This window comes from Neodiprion virginianus, chromosome 2 (assembly GCF_021901495.1).
Source record: "Neodiprion virginianus isolate iyNeoVirg1 chromosome 2, iyNeoVirg1.1, whole genome shotgun sequence".
Lineage (NCBI taxonomy): Eukaryota > Metazoa > Arthropoda > Insecta > Hymenoptera > Diprionidae > Neodiprion > Neodiprion virginianus.
Window position 1 is genome coordinate 11,449,866 of NC_060878.1, and position 21,799 is coordinate 11,471,664.

The 21,799-nt window shown below is 34.5% G+C and overlaps 4 protein-coding genes across 13 annotated transcripts; 2 read left to right on the forward strand and 2 right to left on the reverse strand.

Moving 5' to 3' along the window:
• Positions 1–293: 293 nt before the first annotated feature.
• LOC124299356 (leucine-rich repeat and guanylate kinase domain-containing protein-like) lies at positions 294–5,331 on the reverse strand. The gene is made up of 10 exons (XM_046752538.1): positions 5,278–5,331; positions 4,417–4,716; positions 3,983–4,281; positions 3,352–3,556; positions 3,054–3,257; positions 2,733–2,948; positions 2,508–2,664; positions 1,406–1,704; positions 1,082–1,333; positions 294–753 (listed from the first exon to the last, which is right to left on the reverse strand). Exons 1-10 carry the CDS (start codon positions 5,329–5,331, stop codon positions 517–519), a joined length of 2,223 nt encoding a protein of 740 aa, XP_046608494.1. The 3' UTR covers positions 294–516.
• A 309-nt stretch (positions 5,332–5,640) lies between these two features.
• On the reverse strand, positions 5,641–8,392 carry LOC124298133 (uncharacterized). 7 transcript variants are annotated; one of them, XR_006906731.1, is made up of 6 exons: positions 8,006–8,274; positions 7,640–7,802; positions 7,292–7,487; positions 6,438–6,648; positions 6,101–6,216; positions 5,641–6,013 (listed from the first exon to the last, which is right to left on the reverse strand). XR_006906731.1 is itself a non-coding variant. In XM_046749771.1 (6 exons), exons 2-6 carry the CDS (start codon positions 8,107–8,109, stop codon positions 6,197–6,199), a joined length of 828 nt encoding a protein of 275 aa, XP_046605727.1. In that variant the 5' UTR covers positions 8,110–8,211; positions 8,338–8,392; the 3' UTR covers positions 5,641–6,196. The 7 variants fall into 7 exon arrangements, 3 of the variants coding, with proteins under 3 accessions (XP_046605727.1, XP_046605728.1, XP_046605729.1); XR_006906730.1 differs by having other exon boundaries at positions 6,304–6,648; XM_046749771.1 differs by adding an exon at positions 8,338–8,392 and having other exon boundaries at positions 5,641–6,216; positions 6,304–6,648; positions 8,006–8,211.
• A 161-nt stretch (positions 8,393–8,553) lies between these two features.
• Positions 8,554–14,030, forward strand: LOC124298128 (protein ecdysoneless). Of its 3 annotated transcripts, none has more exons than XM_046749764.1 (6): positions 8,554–8,623; positions 9,117–9,348; positions 9,460–9,953; positions 11,101–11,572; positions 11,788–11,977; positions 12,780–14,030. In XM_046749764.1, exons 1-6 carry the CDS (start codon positions 8,621–8,623, stop codon positions 13,228–13,230), a joined length of 1,842 nt encoding a protein of 613 aa, XP_046605720.1. In that variant the 5' UTR covers positions 8,554–8,620; the 3' UTR covers positions 13,231–14,030. The 3 variants fall into 3 exon arrangements, with proteins under 3 accessions (XP_046605720.1, XP_046605719.1, XP_046605718.1); XM_046749763.1 differs by having other exon boundaries at positions 8,574–8,635; XM_046749762.1 differs by lacking the exon at positions 8,554–8,623 and having other exon boundaries at positions 8,713–9,348.
• Positions 14,031–15,130: 1,100 nt separating this feature from the next.
• Positions 15,131–21,230, forward strand: LOC124298130 (dnaJ homolog subfamily C member 7). 2 transcript variants are annotated; one of them, XM_046749768.1, is made up of 11 exons: positions 15,131–15,381; positions 16,366–16,523; positions 16,621–16,745; positions 17,125–17,313; positions 17,408–17,526; positions 17,821–17,974; positions 18,151–18,315; positions 18,497–18,662; positions 18,766–18,912; positions 19,000–19,152; positions 19,425–21,230. In XM_046749768.1, exons 1-11 carry the CDS (start codon positions 15,296–15,298, stop codon positions 19,529–19,531), a joined length of 1,569 nt encoding a protein of 522 aa, XP_046605724.1. In that variant the 5' UTR covers positions 15,131–15,295; the 3' UTR covers positions 19,532–21,230. The 2 variants fall into 2 exon arrangements, with proteins under 2 accessions (XP_046605724.1, XP_046605725.1); XM_046749769.1 differs by having other exon boundaries at positions 15,132–15,381; positions 16,435–16,523.
• The last annotated feature ends 569 nt before the right edge of the window (positions 21,231–21,799 follow it).

A 21,799-nucleotide genomic window follows, 5' to 3' on the forward strand; every position in this document is an offset into this window, starting at 1 on the left:
AGTTTTCAAAAGTGTTCGAATTCGAACTTGTTTATATGTTTATACTCTTCCAATTCTTGAAGAAAAGTTTTGGTTTTCGATGCATTAACGGCTTCCATTAGTTTCTGAATTTCCATAGAAAACTTTGATTTGCGTGATGGTTGACTGATGTAAAATTCGTAAACGAAATCGACCACTTGATTATAAGCCGATTCCAAATTATCTGTGAATACCTGAACAGCAGAGCAGTTTTAGAATGGTGAACAAGAATGATGTAAAAGTGTTAACTGTAACTTGACTTACTGCTAGGGAAATACAGCCAACGCTATTAAGATGCTGTTCGAAGTACTGTTCCCTAGACTTAGTTACAAGTTTACTGTGAAGTTTTTCCAAAAGTTTTGGAGAATCCATGCCAGGTAAGCACTGTGAATCACAATTACAAGTGAAATATGTTCTAGGTGTATATTTATTTGTCTATTTGATCTGCTGTCGTGCTTTTCTACTTTATTTCAGATCAGCGTAGAAGGAGTGAAAAGTTTACAACAGCACTTGTAAAACTTGCATGTTACGTATTACTTGACTACTAACTCGTTTTGAAACAAACAGATCATCGCTGGACGCAGAGTAGTCCTCCAAATTCTCGCCTTCTACAAATTCATCATTGTCCATTTGAAGACGTAACAAATCGTGTTGCAAACGAATTTTTTCTTTCAGTCTTCTTCTTTTGTCCTCTTCATTTTCGATAATAACGTTCGAATGTTCGTCTAGTATGACCTAAAAATGAATGTAAAGACTTTTAACATCCCACTCTCCTAAATAGGAAAGTTATTAAAATCACCCTGAATGTTAGAAGTTTAATTATCACTATACCGGGAGTTTTCAGCTAAGGGAGAAAGGACTTTAATTTTTAAAAAGGTTTTAACTCTGATTGGTCCAGTAGTTTTTTAATTATTTTAATAATATAATTTTAAAAAGAACATCTAATAATACATTCCAAGCTTAAAACTTTGAAGTTCATAAGCTGGCCTATCAACGTCAGCCATATTAACCACTTGCTACATAGGTAATTGGTAATCAGCGATCGAATAAAATTATTTGAAACCTTCAATTCATCGGGCATTGGTACAGTCAGCTTATCAGAATTAAAAGTCACATTCGAGGAAGGTGCAGTAGTGGATTGCTCATCCTCTCCCTGAAAAGTGATATGTTTCTTTTCCATTTCAATGTCACTGGAAGTTTTTATGATTTCAGGAAGAGTGGTTTGGCTTTCCACGACCATTACAGTATCCATTTCTTCCGTTGCCTCCGATCCCATCGTAGTGCTAAAAGGGGATGAGTCCAAAGTTTCCAACACCTGTGGTAGTTACAATTTTTTAACTGATTTAACCTGGTACAAGACAAGCATGATAATTTAATGGTTCTTTACCTCGTTTAGTAATTCATAGATAAAGTTCACTTTGGGACTCATAGATTCTTTCATTTCAATTGTAGGTCGACGGTATTTTTCAAGTTTAAAAGTTACAAGATTTTGCAGACTGCTCTTCACCCATGTAAAGATCTGTATCTTTTCTTGGATCCATAGTCGATGGAGTTCCTCACTTTTGGTCAATACCAAAATTAACTTCGCATTCACGTATCGACTTTGCATCTGTAATGCTGCATGCAGATCCATGTGAGTGATACCGATTTTCTTGTCCAAAGCAAGTGCTTTGATCTCACTCACATCTGCAATAATCATTGATTTGTGTTATTGTTGTTGAGGATGAATGGACTATGGCTCCTGAATCAAGAGTTGAAAAAAAAAATTTGAAACTGTTTTCAAAAATCTCCAGCAATGGTATTTGTACCAATTATTGTAAACGCGGATGAAAAAAACATCCCTGCTACCCAATGCAATCGAATTTGAATAAATTCGAATCACATGAGCTGAGGTAACAACAATTAGAGAAAAAGGTTTTGTAATTAGAACGTTTAAAATGATACAACTTTGGTGTCTTTTTTAATCCATTTCTGATGTTTTATATCTTCAGAAATTGTCGGAAACAGGTATAAAGAATCCCACATTCTAGTATAGTTATAACTCGCAAATTTAATTGTTGACGAACACCTGTTGTATCTTAGTTATACAAATCTATTGTTATACACTCTCAAGATTACTGTACGATAAATTTTATGAGGCGATCTCACAATCAGGAGATCTCTACATTGAATTAAATAAGCCTGAAAACATTAGAATTGGATACGAAACACTAGAGTTTAATCATTTTTAACTATCTTATTGTAAAATATTTTTTTAAATTGTTGATGTCTTAGCTTGTGTTGTTCGAATTTATTCCAAATCTGTTTTATTACATCTAGGGATAATATTTCATTCGTTTTGACTATTATTGGCATAAATGTAATATAATAAATAGAACAAACAACACTACGGTTTATTTTTTAAACGGTTCTTTCTCTTTTCATAACTTATGATTCAGGTAGTATAGCCAATTATTACTCAACTGAATTAAAAAGCTAAATCTACTAACGGAATCCGTAACTATTTCCTAGCCACTCTCTGGTCGATAAAAATTCCCCTCGTCTTGTTATCTCATTGAATTCTTCTCTACTAACGAAATGGTAAGTCGATCCGAGAGGGTCGTTACACGGCTGGTGCTTTGTTGTGTGACTAAGGCAGTATCTGACCTAGACAACCATTAAATTAAATTTCTTAAAATCCATGAGTGAAATTTCCATGAAACATTTCGTCTCACCCGTTTAGGCAAATCATTAGCGATCTTTTTGGCTAGTATCGACTTCTTCACTGCTGGAGGGCCGGTTAGTATTATTAACGGTGGAGTACTTTGATCAATCGGTGTAATGTGGAGGTCAATGTCAATGGTATTTAAATGTTCCAGAAGCATTAGCTTCGTTACACTGGAAGCCACCACCAGTTCTATCGGTGGTGCAAATATTGTGCTGGCAGACACCTGATTTGACAAATATGATGAAGTTGCAGCGCAAAGTATGCTTGTTCGGGTAAAAATGGGAATGATACAAATATTCCATCCTATTTTGAAGTCTGAGCAGTATACCTTTTCAGAGATGGTAACACTGGCACCGTCGACAAACATAACGCTTGGCATTGAGAATAGTAATACATCTCGATAGTTTGGCCAGTTGGTACAGGGATTTCCACGGAAATCAATCTCGTGAACTAAACTTTTTAGATGAGACACCTCCAGTAAATCCGAAATTTTATTGTACTTTAAATCGATGTAGCGTAAGCCGTAAGCACCCTAGGTAAACATCGTTTTACTCGTGAAAATAATTTCCTCTCATTGCCAAATCAAGCACACTTCAGACGGAATATTTCCTGTCAATTGAATTTACCTCAAAAAACTCCAATGTGGTCAATTTGTTGTGCCTTAAAATCAACGTGCGAAGATTTGGCAATGTACTTATACCGAAAGCAGATGTGGCAGATCTGACATTCGATATGCAATTGTATTCCAAATTCAACTCCTGGATGTCCAAGTTATCCAAGTTTTCAACGGATTCAATTATATTGTATCCAAGATTCAAAAACCTCAAGTGTCTGCAATAGTAAATTACGATTATTCATTTGGTAAGATAACATTTCCTGAAACTAGATTGTTTTGGATTAAGGGCGAACAGCACCATCTGACTTAGAAGGTACAAAAAGAGAAAAAACCATTCAAAAAATCTGTAACTATCTTACCTGTGCACATGATAGCAAATATAATTGAAACAACATGTCTAGTACTGGATAGAAATGATTATGAAACCTTTTCTCAAATTCTTGATATCTCATCTTGTGTTATTAGAAATTGTCAAGTTTCATTTTCATCACACAGTAGGGAGGTTGTTTCTTTTTAAACGGTCTTTACTATTTTTTTAATTTGCGATTGAGATGCATGCGGTTCATTCATCCATAATGAAACAACGTTTGCAGTAATTCCTAAACTTTTGATCTCAAAGCTGAAGGCAGATTGACAGATACCTCAAATTTACCAGTCCTTCAATACGTTCAATCACATTGTGCGATAAGTCGAGTCTGACAATACTCCAAAACTCAGACAAATCATCGATCTTTGAAATATTATTATACGCCAAATTTACATATGTCAAGCACCACGGAGGTTTGAATCTCAGAACGTCTCTGAGCTTGTTACGGGCTGCATTCAAGTACATCAGGTATGGAATTCCTCCGAGTGGCGTCAAGTCACCAATACTATTATTTTCCAAGTCAATGTACTGCAAGTAATGACGATATTGCAAAATGAAGATATCTCTCAGGCCCTGAAAAAATCAAAATCTACAAAACTATCATCAACATTTGCCCTAAAAAGGATTAAACTAAAAATTTTTTATCAACTTTTTCACACTAGTCGATCGACGAAGTGCGACAACATTTTGCCAATACTAAAATTTTACCATGTTCACAAGCTCGCACTTATTCTCAACATAAAGTTCAGTCTCTGGTGATTTTGCTAAAAAAGATGAGCATGCTCCAACCATTTCATCGGTCAATACATCGGTAACTTCGCTCATACCGAGGTCAATGTCAACTCTGCTTCTAACTTTGACTACAGGAGCAATGCTATCCTCCCAAAGTCCGATGTCAAGCGCAGTACATCGTCCCCATTTACTTTCGATAATACGTTGCTTGTTCTCTTTATCGCTCTCCAAGTTTGGGTATAAAATTGGTAACGAATATTCTCTCCATCCGGAAAACTTGAAATATTAAAATAAGTCAGAGGTTTGCAATAAAGTCACGTTCGGCTGAAACTATTGCTAAGAGCTGGAGGATGTTCCTTTAGTTTTCTTAATAATAAATATCAAAAAGCCCGCACTTCGGATGATAAAGATGAACTTGACTTCTGGAGGGGCAGTTCGACTTGGTTTGGAAGAAAGTCTGTATTTTCTATATCTGTTGACAGTGTTCGTATTTTTTCAATTGCTGGTAATTTTGGAAAAGAGACAGATGTAGAACGTTGTGTTTTCTGAAGTTTTCTCCCATCTTGTCTAACATTAGGCTTAACTGTTACAAATTTACGGGAAAAAAAAAAGTTGTCCTGTGAAATAAGGTAAAATCATTACGTAAATAATGTGCAGAAAAGCTATTACCTAAATATTGAATCGTTTCATGAAAGTCATGTTTTCTTTAAAACGATTGGCATTATTTGCCAAATCCCACGCGTTTAATTATTGAACAAATTGAAAATCTTGATAGTCTACGAAAAATTTTTTTACTCTGCTAATTCATATGTATAAACGAATATCTGTTATTCGTACTTCCTCATTCATGGCAAATGAAAGACTTTTCATACGTTTCATAGAGTCCTGCATAACAGTATAGACTGATTTTATCTTAATTTACTGTTCAGGCATCGCAAGCATTTTGTATTACACTAATTACATATTATGGAAATAATTCTTTGTATGTGTGCTTCAACAAATTCACGAAAATACTAGTGACAGCTCTAGAGAAACAATCACAACTTCAATGTAGCTTTTGCTTTTCTGATTTAACAAATTTCAGATCATTTCACAAGCGCCTATAGTTTATCTATTCGGTTTAGAAACAGTAGTAAGATAATTGGATAATTATTTGGAGAATATGGAATGAATAAGGGAATACATAACGATTATACTTACTTACGTAAAATCTATTAGTTTTATTACTGTAAAATATTACATTCATTTTTGAAATTCTTGTTGACCATAAAATCGCATTAATGTTATTTATATCGCATTATACATCAATTGTACAGTATTGTGCGAAGAGAATCCGAAATTGTATCCGCAATCTGAAATTTTTTTCCCGGCATGCATTTCCAAGTATCTGTTTTGTGTTACAATATTGCTCCAATGCAATTTTCGCAATGAATGTTGACCTTCAAGAATTTTGCATTAACATCAGTGATGAAATGTCTCGACAATCAACAGGAAAGGAATGGCCAGCCAAAATGTCACAGTGCATTTCATGTTTTGCTTGAAACACTAGCGTCCGTAAATCCAGTACCTGGTGCTGTAGAATGAATCTAATAGACATTTTTTCCAAAGACACGCAGAAGTCTTCAACTAAGCAGAGACTAGGATTTTTCAAGACCTGGACCTTCGATTCCTATATTCTGCAATGAATGTGGCTACCAAGCTGTATATCCATTGAAGAATGTCTTCAAGTAGAACCAAGATCAGCGTTCCACTAATATCAGGATGCAAGAACGTTCTCTGAAAGAAAGTTTTACATGAAACACCTCCTGATATTTAGGTAATGCTGAAATATGCAGTAGCTGTATCAAAAGTAACTGAAGCCACCTTGAAGATTGGCAAGCTCCTTTGGTCCGAGAAGATTTTTTTTCTTTAATACGTTCAGAATAGCCCGCATATTTGCCAATTTATTTGCTGTTCTACGCTGCTTTTGCTGCAGCATTTTTATTTTATGAACATACATTTTTTTCGTATTCATCAATACTGTGCGGAAAAATTGCGTTTTTGTACTGTCTTCAGTGTGTTGGGGTGAAACCGATGTCGATCGCGTTACAGATACTTTGGGCTCCTTCTTTAGTGGTACATCATTGATAAAGTCTGTCGGCGACACTGAGGTGGACCGGTCGACATATAATTTTCTTTCACTAGTGTCATCGATAAGATATGGTATACCTATAATTTTAGGATTTGTCACCACATTATGAACATGTATTCTATCTGTAATGAGTTATTGAGTATTCCCTGGCGAAAATTATGTTTAGAGACTTATAGAAATTTCTAGAAATTTATTAGGAAGGCAAATTTCTAACGGTTTTTTAGTCATTGTCCAGAATCTCTGATAAATTTTAATATATACTATGAATTTTGTAATAATTGAATTTCGATGCAGAAAATTAATTTTTTATAATTTATGGTAAAACCTTGATGCTTCTTAAAAATTTCTGAAAAGTTATCATAATCCGATTTTCATTGGATGTGTTCTTTTACGGATACGTGCAAACTTTTTCAGCTATATACCAGAGAAATAAATTTCAATCATTTTCTAAAAATTCTTATTTCTTTTGGAAAATTATTCCAGTATACAGAAACACGAGAACACCAATATTCTTTAGATTTGTAATGCGAAATAAGGAGTTTAAGCAAAATAAGAAATATGAGTTTGATCTAGAAATTGGGTCAGATATTCACCTCCAGTTCGACTTAATTAAAAATAATCAAAAGCTTTCTTGAAGCTTGTGAAATCCTTCAAACATCATCAAAATAATTTAAACTATGTCAACATTTGAAAGCAATAATTCTATGTCTGTTAATTTACCCTCAGAAATGGATAATTCATCAAATTTTTCATCGTCGTCACTAAAATTTTCCTCATCCAAATATTTTACTTCCTCAGGGTCATCTTCCACCTCTTGGTAATTAATCTGTGATACAGTTTTCTGCTTCAGAGATTGGGGCAATATGCTTTGATCGGACTTGTGCAATGTAATGTGAAACTCCTCATCCAAGGGACCCTGTAATGTGCTGAATTTTTCGAATACCCAAAAAAATTTATATAAGACACAACGCAGTTTCATTCTTCATTTGATAGTGTCGCATTGTGTCTCATTGAAAATACAGATCGGTTGCTTGTAAATACAATTTCTATACTTTGATACATACTTACATATGGTATTGCAAACTCTCTGAGTCTCACACAAGACTGGGACGTCCTGTCGAACGCATTTTCTGGAAAATGAATTGAGCATATCATAGGACTCGCGCCTCTGGGCTCTGGAATACACAGGCTATCGAGCCACTTTTGTCGTTTCGTTGGATCTTTTGGTAACCTAAGAAAATACACAGACGTAAAGAAATTATCTGCAAAAATATCGATACCTGTATCATTAATAATATCATTGGTATTGTTGTTGTTTTTTTTCCCGCTAACATATACTCAAAAAACTACCAAATGATATTAAAATCAAGGTTCAGGTAAAATAATCCCATACGTAACGTAACATAAAGTAAAAGCGATATAAGTTTGACTAACCTATGAAAAGTTACTTTGTATTTCTTCTCTAACAATTTTTGTCTTTTTGATTTACGAGCCTCTGCCGATACATTCGTACAATTTAACGCAATACACGACGGCATTATTTCGTTTCTTCCTAAATAAGTTTAATACAAATTATTAGCTTTATCATTATACACTTGCTCGTTAACAACGTTTCAATGACGCGCGTTGCCCGTTACAATCTGAACCAAAAAACACTCATCCTAAGATGGTCGTAATCATGTAGCCTAGATATAAAGAGAACGATCGACATGGGCTGTTTGGCTTTATTTGCGGTCTGAAAAGAGGGAAAATATTACAGTTTTTACCATGTCCACCAGAGTGGCGCTGGTGACATTAAGGCCAGGTCGATATCTGTATCATGCGATTACGGTATTCCCCTTATTCATAAATTTTCGACCGTGTCTCATACATTACGATCGTTCTCCTTATATCTAGGCTCTGTAGCCGAAGTAAAAATTTTCCCTCGTGTCTCTCTTGTCTCTCTAAAGCCCATTGAAATACAATAATACTGGAACTTGCACCACGCGTTAAAGAAGTGTGTCGTCGCCAGCATCCTTGGTGAATATCAAAGGCGGGTGTAATTGCAATATGGTCTCGAGATTGGTAATCAGTTGATCGTTTTAGGTTTATTTGTCATATTTTACTTCTGGTATAGAAAACATCATTCAATCTGACTGTAGTCCAATACCTACTCATCTCTGCCAATACAATGCAAGTAGTGCAGTAAATCATCACTAGATGGCGTTGCATTCGTAGTTTGTATTTAGTCTCTATAGGGACTCTACTTTGTACTGCTTTTGAATAGTAATACGTTTAGCAAACTGTATTTTCGTGCATCATGGTGCATCAGATCAGCGTCGATGGAGGAATGATTCAAAAGCTCTAGTCTGCAACTTGGTATTTGAAAAGTTAGGTTATGTCAGGGCTGATTCACTCCGTTGTTCATTTTGCAATATGCATAGATCGCAGTTAGATCAAAGTATGTATGTAATTGTGAAAAGTTGAATGACATTAACTGAGGAGAAATCAAAGAATAAGTATAATCTGATTACTGAAACGATCAATCATGTCAATCCCGCTGCAGTATACTAGAGAGGATGATCTTGTCGAGTGTTTTCTGTTTCCACACTTGTGTTACAAATCGACGGAGGAAATATCTCAAGATGAATTAGTATCTGAAATAAACAAATACAATAATCGAATTTCAAAGTATACTCATGAATACATATGGCATAGAGACTCGTTAGGCTTTCAAGCCAGAACAAAGAATATTATCCAGCTCAACAAAGAACTTGATGGTGGAGCTCGAGTGGAAGGTAAAGTAAGATAATGTTTTGTAGGTATGAAAATGTGTGTCACCAATTTCATTGCATGAATTATATACCCTTCAATTTATAGCACTATTAGTTCCAGTTCCTCTTTTGCAGATTATCAGCTACCACCACACATATATGCTAGTCTGCGATTTGACGAGGATGTTGGTGACGAGTGGTTTCTTGTGTTTCTGGTAATGGAACTGACGAAGGCATTCGATGGCTTAATCGTAAAATTGGTTGACTCTGATGGAGAATTTTTGCTAATTGAAGCTGCAGAGTCTTTGCCAAGTTGGGCGACACCACAAACTTGTCAGGATCGTGTTTTCATATATAATGGCGAAATACATGTTGTTAGAGATGAAAACCTGTCTTATATAGAAATGCTGCGAAACATCAGAGAGAAACCTACAGCTTCCAGAATGCAGTATGGTATACAAGCTGCTATTCAAAAGAAAATTGCCATATACCCAGAGGAAATACAAAACAGAATCCACAAAGCTCGGGTCTTTTTACCAGAAAGAGCTATCGCCATACTAAAACAGGAACCTGGTTTGATCGCAGCTGCACTGAGGACTGTTTGTCAATCGGATCCACTTGAGAGAAAAGTAAGTGTACCAATTTTCACTGAAATATCAGGGGCCAATTTGTAGATTTGTCTTTAATTTTTTTGAGTTTCAGAACAGATTATCTTGAATCCGATTTTTATCTGTATAATTTATTCTCCATTTCCATTTATTTCCATTTCAATTACTCTGCGATTTTTTTTTCAATCGTTGCCATGTTGTCCACTAGTGAAAAAAACTGGGAAGTCGAGAAAAATATAAAAAATTCTAAAAATAACCTGGGAAATTAGAGAAAAGTCAGGGAGATTTATTATTAATTTTATTTATATTCATTAATTTCGTTTATTCATACATTTTTATGTTTTTGAACTTACATCCAACATTTATTTATTTAACTTTGCAATACCTCAGTATTCCTACAAATATATTTATATACCCGTATCTTTATTTTTGACTTGTATAATCTGTGTATTTCATGTTTTAATCCCACTTTTCAAATAAAATACTAAATTCATAGGCTTCTAGTAGTAACTCCCCTTTTAGCATTTCTTCTATTTTCCTCTTGGCACGCTCTGCCATATGTTTTCCATCCATGTTTCCCATCTGTCCCCCAATTTCTTGTCCATACTCTTATACTCTTACATGTATACTGCAGGAAATTTTATTATCAGTCGAGGAATTTTATGGCAGTGTACTAAAATAAAAAAGAATAGAGCTTTTTTGATGAAGAAAAGAAATTCGGGAAACGATTGTTTTTTACGTGCTCGGTTCCATGACTTATATAGATCATAAATGTGTTTTTGAAAACCGATTGATTTGGAACTCTATATATTAGGTAGCCGAATTGGCGCTATTAGTCTGAATTTTAGTTATAAACAAATTACATTTTGGTCAAGAAAAGTTAGGGAGAAGACTGGGAATTTTTTTTTACTATTTTTAGTGCTCACCATGGTTAAACAGCCATATTTTATAATGTGGACTTGATTCTGTAAGCATTTCTAGAAAATAAATTCCTCTAAATCTTGTTATTTAAATTTTTGTAACGTAGTGAAGTCTATATACAAGCAACTGAAGAAGTTTAAAGATGGATTTTTATACAAAGTTCACTTTCAAGGCTTATAACACTTGAACTATTCGAGCTGCGGATTTCTAAACAACCTAATAACAGATATCTGGTTATTTCTTCCAGGTTTGCCAAGCGATGAAGTACTTTCCACCAGAACAACGTGCCATGGTCAATGTGAAAATGACTAGATGCCTATACGCGATGGCAACTCACTGTCGTTACGCTGGGGATCCAAGAACTGGTTGGAATTTACCTTCACCCAATGATTCTTGTCATAAGCCGCATTTGTTGGGGATAAAGATATCGTGTGGATTGGAAATGCTTGTTGCACGAGCCAGTCGCAAAATCAAACAGAATGAAGACAATGAAAATAAAAATGAAACCGAATGGGTTGCATATCTGAAACGGTTGACAGCAAACGGATATTTCCGAAATCTTTTAGAGGGTAGTCAAGAATACAATCGGCTGCTTAGAATGGCCAAGGAGTATTTTCAATCCAGTTCCAGGGATCATTCTTTATTTGGTGACAAGAACGAGGCTCATCGAATATTGGAGACCTGGCGTAATGCTCCGCACCATGATATCGAGTCATTGAGTAAGACGTCTACGATCTTAGAAATTAACTCTGATTTCTAAACACATCTTGTGTACTTCTTTTAAGCGTACCATTTGTATATATATTTAAAGAAAAATTCAAGTTTATTGTTTCAAAATCAACACTACTTCGAAATATGAAATTGTTATCATCAAAAGCATATTTTAAGTGGAAGACGTGCTGTGTGCACATGCTGTATTTAGTTTTTGTAATAGGTGAAGGGCGATTGAGCCCTCCAGACAATGATAACTGGCTCAACATAGATCCAGAACAACTGCACTCAATGCTGGACCAGCAGTGGTCATCAAATGATCGAATGGTAGATCAGCACCCGCCGTCAATCCAAGAGAAAGTTCGGGAATTTTTGCAACATTCAAGCGACGTAGATGGAGTTCAGTTTCCGGGGTACGTTGTTCATAATTTTGGAATGAAAAGACTGTTTTGAGAGTAAATTAGCCAGACCGTCAAATTAAAGAATTATGAAAAGAGAAAGAACCGTTCAAGAAATCTCCATGAATATATTATTTGCATGAATAATAAATAAAGAACACGAGTGGAACAGCAATTCTATTATCTATTATATAATAAGTTATCAATAATTGGAGTAAAAGCTTTCATAACTAGAAAGATTGAAATGATTGAACTTTATTGTTCTTTATCCGATTCTAATGTTAATGGGCTCATTTTGTTCACCATAAAGACTTCCATAGATCACCTAAAAATTTCTACTTACCATTATCTGCAGAGTGGATAAAAATATATTACTGACTACTGTCATTAAAGTATAACAGACCTTCATCAGCAATTACATTTGTGCATTATAGCTATAGGTTGATTACAAATTTCTTGCATGTTTCTCATACAATTTGTGATAATTAAGTTAGTGAACTAAGCCGAAAAACATTAGAATCTGATCAAAAACGTCAGAGTTTAAGCTCTTGGAACGTTTCTAAGTGTAAAACTTTTTAAATTCTTGACATCTTAGCTTTAATTATTTGAATTTGCTCGGAATCTTTTGTATTATACAGTGGGGATGTTGTTTCATTCGTGATTACTATCATTGATTTGAGCAACATCTCTGGAAATTTTGCAAAACAGTTTTATTCTCTATCCCAACTTTTGATTCTGACGGTCTAACCAATTCATCCTTAATTTGACTTCGATCTGGTCTGAGTTGCATAGCCAATAGTGATGATTTATGATTCAGCCAACTGTCCAAGTCAAATGACGATAACAGCGAAATCAGAGCAAATGGTGATGCCGATGATACGAGGATAGACTTCAATGCAGATGCATTTGATTCCGCTTTACGTGGAATCTTGGATCTTGTTGTGCCAGGAGATGAAAATGATTTCGACAGCAACTCGGAAGGTTCGTTGGGTGGAAGCGAGGAGGATAAAGGTGGTGAATTGGACAAGTACATGAGACTGCTCGACTCTCAACTAGAAATGGATTTGCACCTTAGCGGATTACGAGAAAAATCTAATACAGACACTTGCGTTGAAGATTCGACTATGGAGCTAAATTTAAGAGAAAGCGCAGAAGGTGAAGCAGGAGGTGCAGGAGCTGTTGGAAATATTCTTGGCGGACCCATTCGACGTCTCTTGCATTTACACCTGCAATCACCCTCGACTGTTCCACCTGACTTACAAAGTTAAATTTTTCACAATTATCATTAATTTTAAGTACGACGTCAGTAGTCAGCTTATCTCCAATATATTTGGACGAAAAGCAATCGTATTATCCAATGTATTGTGAATTGGCAGCTATTGACTTGCACTATTTTTATTTTTTTATTCTCGTTTTATATCTTTTGTATTATCAACACTAGCAGTAAAGTTCTGTTATAACTTTCCAAATATTTCGTCTATTAAACGCAATTGTAAATTAATATTATCGTAAACATTTGAGAGCGAGAATTCCTTCTTCGTCTAATAAACGGCAATCGCCTATACTTACTTACTGAATTCGTTGTTTTGGCGATACGCCAATTGCATAGCTCATAAGGATGCGCCTGCTTTCGCGACAAGATCCAACGTAAGTTGGATTATTAAGCTTAGACTACAAACACTCACGTCTATTCGTATGCGTATGTACAAATAAATACATGTATACAACACCTTGCGATATGTCGGACAACATACGATAGGATTGGGCGACATACATTCATGATGTTTCGACTACCGATGTTTTTTAAAGTCTATGGAAAATATTGAACTATCGATATCGTGAAGCCGAAAGTAATTTAAATTTCTGTGCAAACATCTGTCAGCAACTTATCTATAATAAGTAAATACACATTACTAATTGTAAGGTCGATAATAAATCTGTATTTTCTACTAAATTTCTCGCTGTTAATTAGAGTATTTAAATATTTAACTTTCCATAATTTACTTTATATTAAATTCTCATATTTTGTACACATTCTTAATTAACAATAATGATAATTAAAAATTTTCGCGATCATTTTTCTTTTTACAATTATAGTTAGAAATGTTTTAACTTTCGCGCCTGTTTTTGCCATCGATATTAACAATCTATTTTTCGATGTTTACAGAAGAACATGGATTGTTCGATACTAAGGAATTGAAACGATCGATAGTACGATCGTTTGAAACGATTGATATTTTTTACCACATAGCCCGTGCCTAACAATCAAGAAAATCTTACATTTTTCGATTGTCACTCTTTAATTCGGATTGCGCCCAATTGATTCCTTTCTCAAAATTACGTTGATATAATGTATCAAATAATTGATTCCAGCATCATCCAAAATCGTCAATATTTTCACCAAAAATACAATGGGGGCCTTACTTTTATAAAGCGAAATATTTTTAGTCTTAGTATCGATTTCTATGATCCTTGACAGACTAATTGGTCCCTCATGAATGCAGAAAAAACATAACGTCCGCTGGACCAACAGCAGAGAAATTACGAAGGAAACTTTTCATTTTTCGGTTGTAACTATTGAGACGTTGCTCACAACGTATTTGTAGTGCGCGCAATCGATTTCTCTCGCATAATCACGTCGATTTAGCGTATCCAAGAATTAAGTTGCCTATTTTTCAAAATCGGCCGGATATTGACTGAAAAAATCCTTGCTATTTTGCGATTTTCAGAGCTCGGAAAATTTTCATTTACGATTATAAAAACACACAAATAAATTTGTTCATACTCCATTATTCATCAATATTACCAGATCTCTTCTTCTTCTTCTTTCAAATGGCTATGCTAGGGAATGGAATTTCGAGAACTATGTTAGGTGTTTTAGTTGTTTAATTACATATTCATAAATTACTTTCTTGGAACGCCTCGGATAAAAATCTTAATACGAATGTTACTGGAGTTCGAAAGCCGCAAGAATATTACCAGATGCGTCGGCAATACATGCAAAACTCATACCATAGACTTCAAAAATATTAACCAGACGTACGTCGACATGCTAAAAATAACGATTAGAATTTAGGAACGACAAATTCATACATAGTTCAAAGTGATGTCTGTAGATGCTGGAAGTAAAAACGGGCATAAATCTTAGCTCAAAGACCATCTTGATGTTCGGGAACCACGGGACATTCCATACATTCTGTTCTGTCAGTCTTGCCCTGCGGAGTTACGGTTTTCTTCGCATTAGATCTAAAAGCCGTTTATAATTTATAGATCATCTAACTTGTGGTGATCGAATAACTTTTAGCACTCAAGTTGCTTGCAAATAAATAAAATATGGCTGAACAACTGAACGATGAAGAATGGGACCCCATCGATGATCCTGATCCTATTGAAGAAATACAACCCTTTACCACTGAAGAGTGAGTTGTTATATCCCAGATACGCTTCTAGAGCTCCGAAAAATCACAACTCGCTGCAACTTGTGTTTTTGACAGCCATGCAAATTCCCTTCGATTCCTAACTTAGTGGTTAACAACTTCTTTTCAGATTTTTAAACCCTCGTCGACATTTTTGATCACACATTGTTTCATCGACAAGCATGCTTAGCTACAGAAAGCAGCGTTTATATGACCTCCAGGCCACAATGATGCAATATTTTCTTTGCACATAGTTCATTCATATCAAGTACATTAATTCTTATCTAAAACCTCAATCGGTATCGCAATCAAGAACACTAATCATATGGTTCATGGATGGAGGATGAAGTTGGTAATGTTAATGTAATGATGCATATTTAGGCAACGATTCTTCATATCTTTAGGATTATCCAATTTCTCTTAACAAACCATGATAAATAAAATATATTTGTATAAATTCCTTGAAAGTCATTCTCAAATTGTGCTATAATGATTTTTTCACTGCTTTATATTTTGTTGCAATGATATTACTAACGTCAGCCTTATTGTGATGCCCACTTTTATTGGCCATAGTCTCCAAGTTAATCAAATTTATAGTATTGGTCATATAATGGAAGTCTGTTGTATTTTTTTTGTTGGGTCTCATACTTTTCCAGTAATCGCTCGACGTAATTCAATTCTCTGGGCACTGACTAGTGATATTACGACTCAATTTTATTTTGTAAGCTCTTGATAGTTTTCTTTAAGACAATTAGTGTCTATGTAACATCTGTTGTTTCCCAAGATCTGCTTGTTATCTGTGCAAAAGGTTCACTTCTCATATATATGTGATATTTACTTATAATTTCTCGTTAATAAAGTTTAGAGTAATCCATCCTTTCAAATGTTGGATAAAATTTTTGCTGAATTTTTATTTTTAATATGCTGTCCTTCATTTTCTGACATACGTACATGAAAAATTTGAAAAATATTTTGCTATTATTTTAGTGTTCAGATAAAGGCACGGAAGATGGATAATAAACATTCTAGGTACGTATATATTTCTTCTATTTTCAGATTGGCAGAAATGAAGAAAGAAACTGGCAATCAACTTTACAAAACCAAGAAATACGCAGAGGCCTTAGCAGTTTATACTGAAGTAATCGGTAGGTGTCTATGAATAATAACAATGGAAAAGCGTTTGTTCTGAACGTGAAGAATTCATTTTGTGATCAATTATTCAACTGAACAATAATTTTACAGAGCTATGTCCCAATTCACCAGCGTACTATGGAAACCGCGCTGCGTGTTATATGATGCTGGGTAAATATCACGACGCCTTGGCAGATGCTAAGAAATGCATCGCCATTGATCCAGGATTTGTAAAGGTATATAAGTCTAAACACTATGAAATCCGCAACAAAGAGACTCATTTATTAAAGATTAATGAGACCCAAGGTATGAATCAAAAGTTAGGTAGAAAGAAAAATTCGTTTGAAAAATCTCCAGCAATACTTTTTATGCCACGATGGTGAACAAGAATGAAACATCATCCTTTTCTCAAATTGTGAATATCTCAGTTGGTATTATTCGAATTTGTACAGAATCATTTTTATCACATGGTATGGATGTTGTTTCATTTGAGTTCACTATCATTGACAATTAATATTGCTGCAGATTTTTTCAACAGTCTTTTCTCTTTTTTCATAACTTTTGATCACCCTAAAAAATTCTGAAATATTTGTGACATGTATAGTATTCTTAAAGGCTTATCCACGAGTTATGAAATGCTCTCTGATTGTCGGCGATAACATCGGAGCTAGAGCAGCCATGGAAAAGGTGTTGGAGCTGGATCCCAGTAACAGTGCTATTCTCTCGGAGAAAAAAAACTTGGAACACCTTGAGAAATATTTACAAGAAGCAGAAGTGGCTTATGGAAAAAAAGATTTTCGTAAAGTAAGATTCATTTATTATAGAAGTTTGACGAGATCTGACAACAAAATCAATGCTCTATATGAAAATGTTCAAAATTTATTCACATTTATTACAGGTTGTATATTGCATGGACCGCTGTTGTGATGTGAGCACCTCTTGTGTGACATTCAAGCTCCGCAAAGCAGAATGCTTGGCATTTCTAGGCAGATTTCAAGAGGCACAGGAAATATCCAAGTTTGTTATATTTATTGATTGTTTTAGTTTTGGTATCCTTCACCGTTTTAACCCTGCGTGTGAACACAGAGTCTTTTAGGGAGCAGTCGTTTTCTGAATATTAATTTTTGTGAACAATACTTGAAAACTTTTGAGTCTGCCAACTTTTGAATAATATAGTTAACGCTTTGAGAAGAAACCCTGAAGTTTTACCGATTTCTTGAAAGCCTAGAACAGTTTGAAAAAGTGTATGGACAAAAGGTGTAAAAAATCAAGTGTTCACACGGTGGGTTAATCATGTTTTGTCTGTTTTAGCGATGTTTTACACATTAACAAACAGAACGTAGATGCAATTTATGTACGCGGCATGTGTCTTTACTACCAAGACAACATAGATCGAGCATTTATGCATTTTCAACAAGTTCTTCGATTAGCACCTGATCATACTAAGGCGATGGAGATTTACAAGGTAACATCAAAATCCAACTACAGTTTCAACCATATCGTAGGTTTGTACTTACACAAATGAAGTCATGAAATATTCTTAAATCTCTTATGCCTTGAAACTTTTCTCTCTTATCGTTACAACATCTTGAAAACAATATTAATGATTATAATACTTCTTCAATTCTTGTCATATTTCAGAGAGCGAAATCTTTAAAACAGAAAAAAGAAGACGGTAACACTGCGTTTAAAATGGAAAAATATGCCGAGGCATTCGATCTGTATACCCAAGCCTTAACCATAGATCCTCAGAACATATTAGCCAATGCTAAATTACACTTCAATAAAGCATTGATATATGCCAAGGTAAACACACAGTTTTTATCCAAACATATAAATCTGAATATTTGCTTAGGCGGAATGTATAATTTTTTGTAAAAGCTGTACTTCCTTTTTGCATTGCATTGTAATTCATCAGCTTACTGCCACTTTTGCCATCAATGACGTGGTTTATTCCCATATGATTTTACGATAAATATATTTCCAGCTAAGAAAATTCAGAGAATCTTTAGAAGAGTGTACCGAAGCACTGAAGCTCGATGAAAGTTACCTTAAAGCTTTACTTAAACGAGCCGCCTGCTACATGGAACTTGGAGATTTTGAAGAGGCTGTTCGTGATTACGAACAAGCATGTAAAATGGACAAGAGCAGAGGTACCGTGAAATTAGATAGCCTACAAGAAAAATCAATTTTTGCTAGAAACACAGCATAATTTTCCTTGAATTAGAGTTTTAACTTGTCGAATCTTAATTTTAGATAACAAAAGATTGCTGCAGGAAGCCAAGCTTGCATTGAAAAAATCCAAGAGAAAAGACTACTACAAAATTCTTGGCATTGACAAAAATGCGTCAACCGACGATATCAAGAAAGCATATAGAAAGAGAGCCATGGTACATCACCCAGGTAATATATGCCGTCATTTTAATTTTTGGCGATTGAACCACATCATTTGACAGATGATTTTTTCATAATGAATTTCAAATTTTATAGATAAACACGCGAATGCTTCTGAAGGCGAGAAAAAAGAACAGGAGAAAAAGTTCAAAGAAGTTGGCGAGGCGTACGGCATTCTCTCAGATCCCAAGAAACGTGCGCGATATGACAACGGTCATGACTTGGAAGATATGGAGGGTGGAATATACGGTGAGTATTTGACTTTTCTGACGCTGACAAAAAAATTATACTATTCCATTAAAAAAAAAAAAAAAAAACCAAATTGACTTTCATCCGACCTTGGCAATTCTGCTTACGATAAATCTGACACTTTCATCTTCGAACGATAAATGTTTTGCAGGAAATATTTTTTCGTATCTTGCATAGTTTCAGAGTAATCGGCCTGGGGCGATTAAAATGAAACACCCTGTATATCCCTATAACACAACAGTTATGCTAACACGTAATTTTTTTTATTGCAGAAATGGATCCAAATGCAATGTTCCAATCCTTCTTTGGACATCATGGTGGTGGCTATCAGTTCCAAGCAGGCAGTATGCCCCACGGTTTTACTGCCCACTTTGGTTAATTCTATTTCAGTAATACTGCTATATAATAGATATGTGTACGTCATGAGATGAAATGTACCTCTGTATATAAAATCATATCCATTTGATCTTTGGGTTTCTGTATCGTTCAATTTGACGAAAGTAGCTTGCTCAGATATCTGACTAGTTATTAAATTTTCATATTTTTTCTCTGAATGTTTTTTTCTTCTGTTTATGTGACAGAATAAAATGTCTTCAATTATACCTATCAAATTAAGGTTTCCGACGTACAAAATTTCCTCTTATTTGCAGAAATTTGAAGAAATTAGTGTAAAATCCATTTTTTCTCAGCATGTTAAGTTATAAAAAAATATGTTCAGTCGACAATTAGCATTCTGATGAAAATATTAACTGTTCGTTTACAAGTGAGGAAAAGTTGATTTTTCGACACGGCAAATCTCTCGGTTTTGACCTGAATATTTTGATCATTACATTAACATGATGAATAGATGTTTCCGTCAATTCTTCTCAACCAGAAGAAATTCATTGTCTGACAGGACCGAACAATCACAAATATTACAATATATAATTTTATTTTCTTCCGTATTTCATGAAAATCTGAGCAAATTGAATATAGCAATTTATCACATATATTTTATTTTTCCGTTTGCCAAATAGCGTGATACAACTTGCATTCAATTGGTAACGGAAATCTTATTCTTCTTCGTTTCATTATGTTACATCACTTTATAAGATGAATGAAAATAAGTCTACTAAACGTTTACTTGATATGAAAATTTGCTGCACTAATTTTTGTAGCTGATTGTTAGTTTTATCAAAAGCGCAATTGAAGATGAGACTTTCAATTTCTGATGAGCTGCAGGCTTGGAGATACAGTGACCAACAGTCGAAATGTTGAACGAATATTCAATAACTCTTCCATTATTGTTCTTTGCCTTATTAAATCATGTAAACGTGTGTTGAAACGTTCTATTATGGTATGAAATATAATGACGTGGCAGTAACCATCGAATATATTTATATCATTAGCATAATCGTATGACTGTAGCATGAATCATTGATATTAAAAAATCCAACCGATGCATGCAAACTTTACTAGTCTGAATCACAGTGATTTATCTCAGTGTTTTACAAAATATTCCATGCTACAATTTTCCTCCTCATGATGAGTGAAAGTTTAGCACATATTTACTCAATGCTATACTAATCAAGGCATGTCAAAGCAAAAAGAAAAAAATATCATCTTGCCTTGTATTGCGCTAAGTCAGTTACCCTGGATTAATTATATACTAAAACTGAAATTAATAACCCGTGAATATTTGAAAAACTGTAATCTTTACAGTAATATATTGTGTGATAGGGACGATTCTTTACAAATTTGTACAGCTCTATTTTATTTTTGGTTTTCTACTATTTTTTTTCGGTATAATTATTGCTGATAAATACGATGTGACCAGAAAAAACTGTAATGCTGACATAAGCAACGTGTTGAAATATTCCTATCGCCATCGATTATAATTTAAAATATATATTTAATCAAATTTAGAAAGTAATGTTTTCTGTGGAGTAGATATTCGATGATATCAGATGTTTCAATGTAAGAACTGAGATTATCGGAATGAAGGTAAAGGGTATCTTCATGAAGTAGGCCTTGAACCCACTTACACCTCAGACTGCATTATGTATACTCGTAAGAAAATAAAACTATGACTTAACATATATTGTATTTCTATAATGATATGTTGTTTTAACTTGATCTCATGTTACATGCATTAAATAATACAATATTGTACTCCTGTGCTGATTTCTTTTCGTCGTTGCAACATATATAGTTGAAAAATTATAAAACAGGGTCTCTGTTGTCTTTCATTGGAAATGAAATCAACTGATTCAACTTATCTATCAGTAAAGGTAATAATTATGAAATTCTCGTGGATTTTCGTCTCGATTTACTGCAGTAAGCTGAACCGTGAAAACTGGTAGTATTTTCTCAGCAACGATTCTACGACATCCTAGCCAAGGTACATTTTGGGTACCCATAGTTTGAATCAGTCCGAAGAGCCAGCTTCATTTCTACCACTGAGAAATTTCTTTAGGTCATGCAAAATTTATTCTGGACTATCTTCTAAATCAGGAGTCAATGTTTTATATAGTATGTAGACATTAGAGAAAACGCAATTAAAGCTTCCAAAGTTACTGTCGAAAAACAGAAAAATTTCGTTGTATTTTCGCAGTTGTTGATCTTACGATGTGGTTATCTTTTTTGAATTCCTGAGGGTACACAGTCC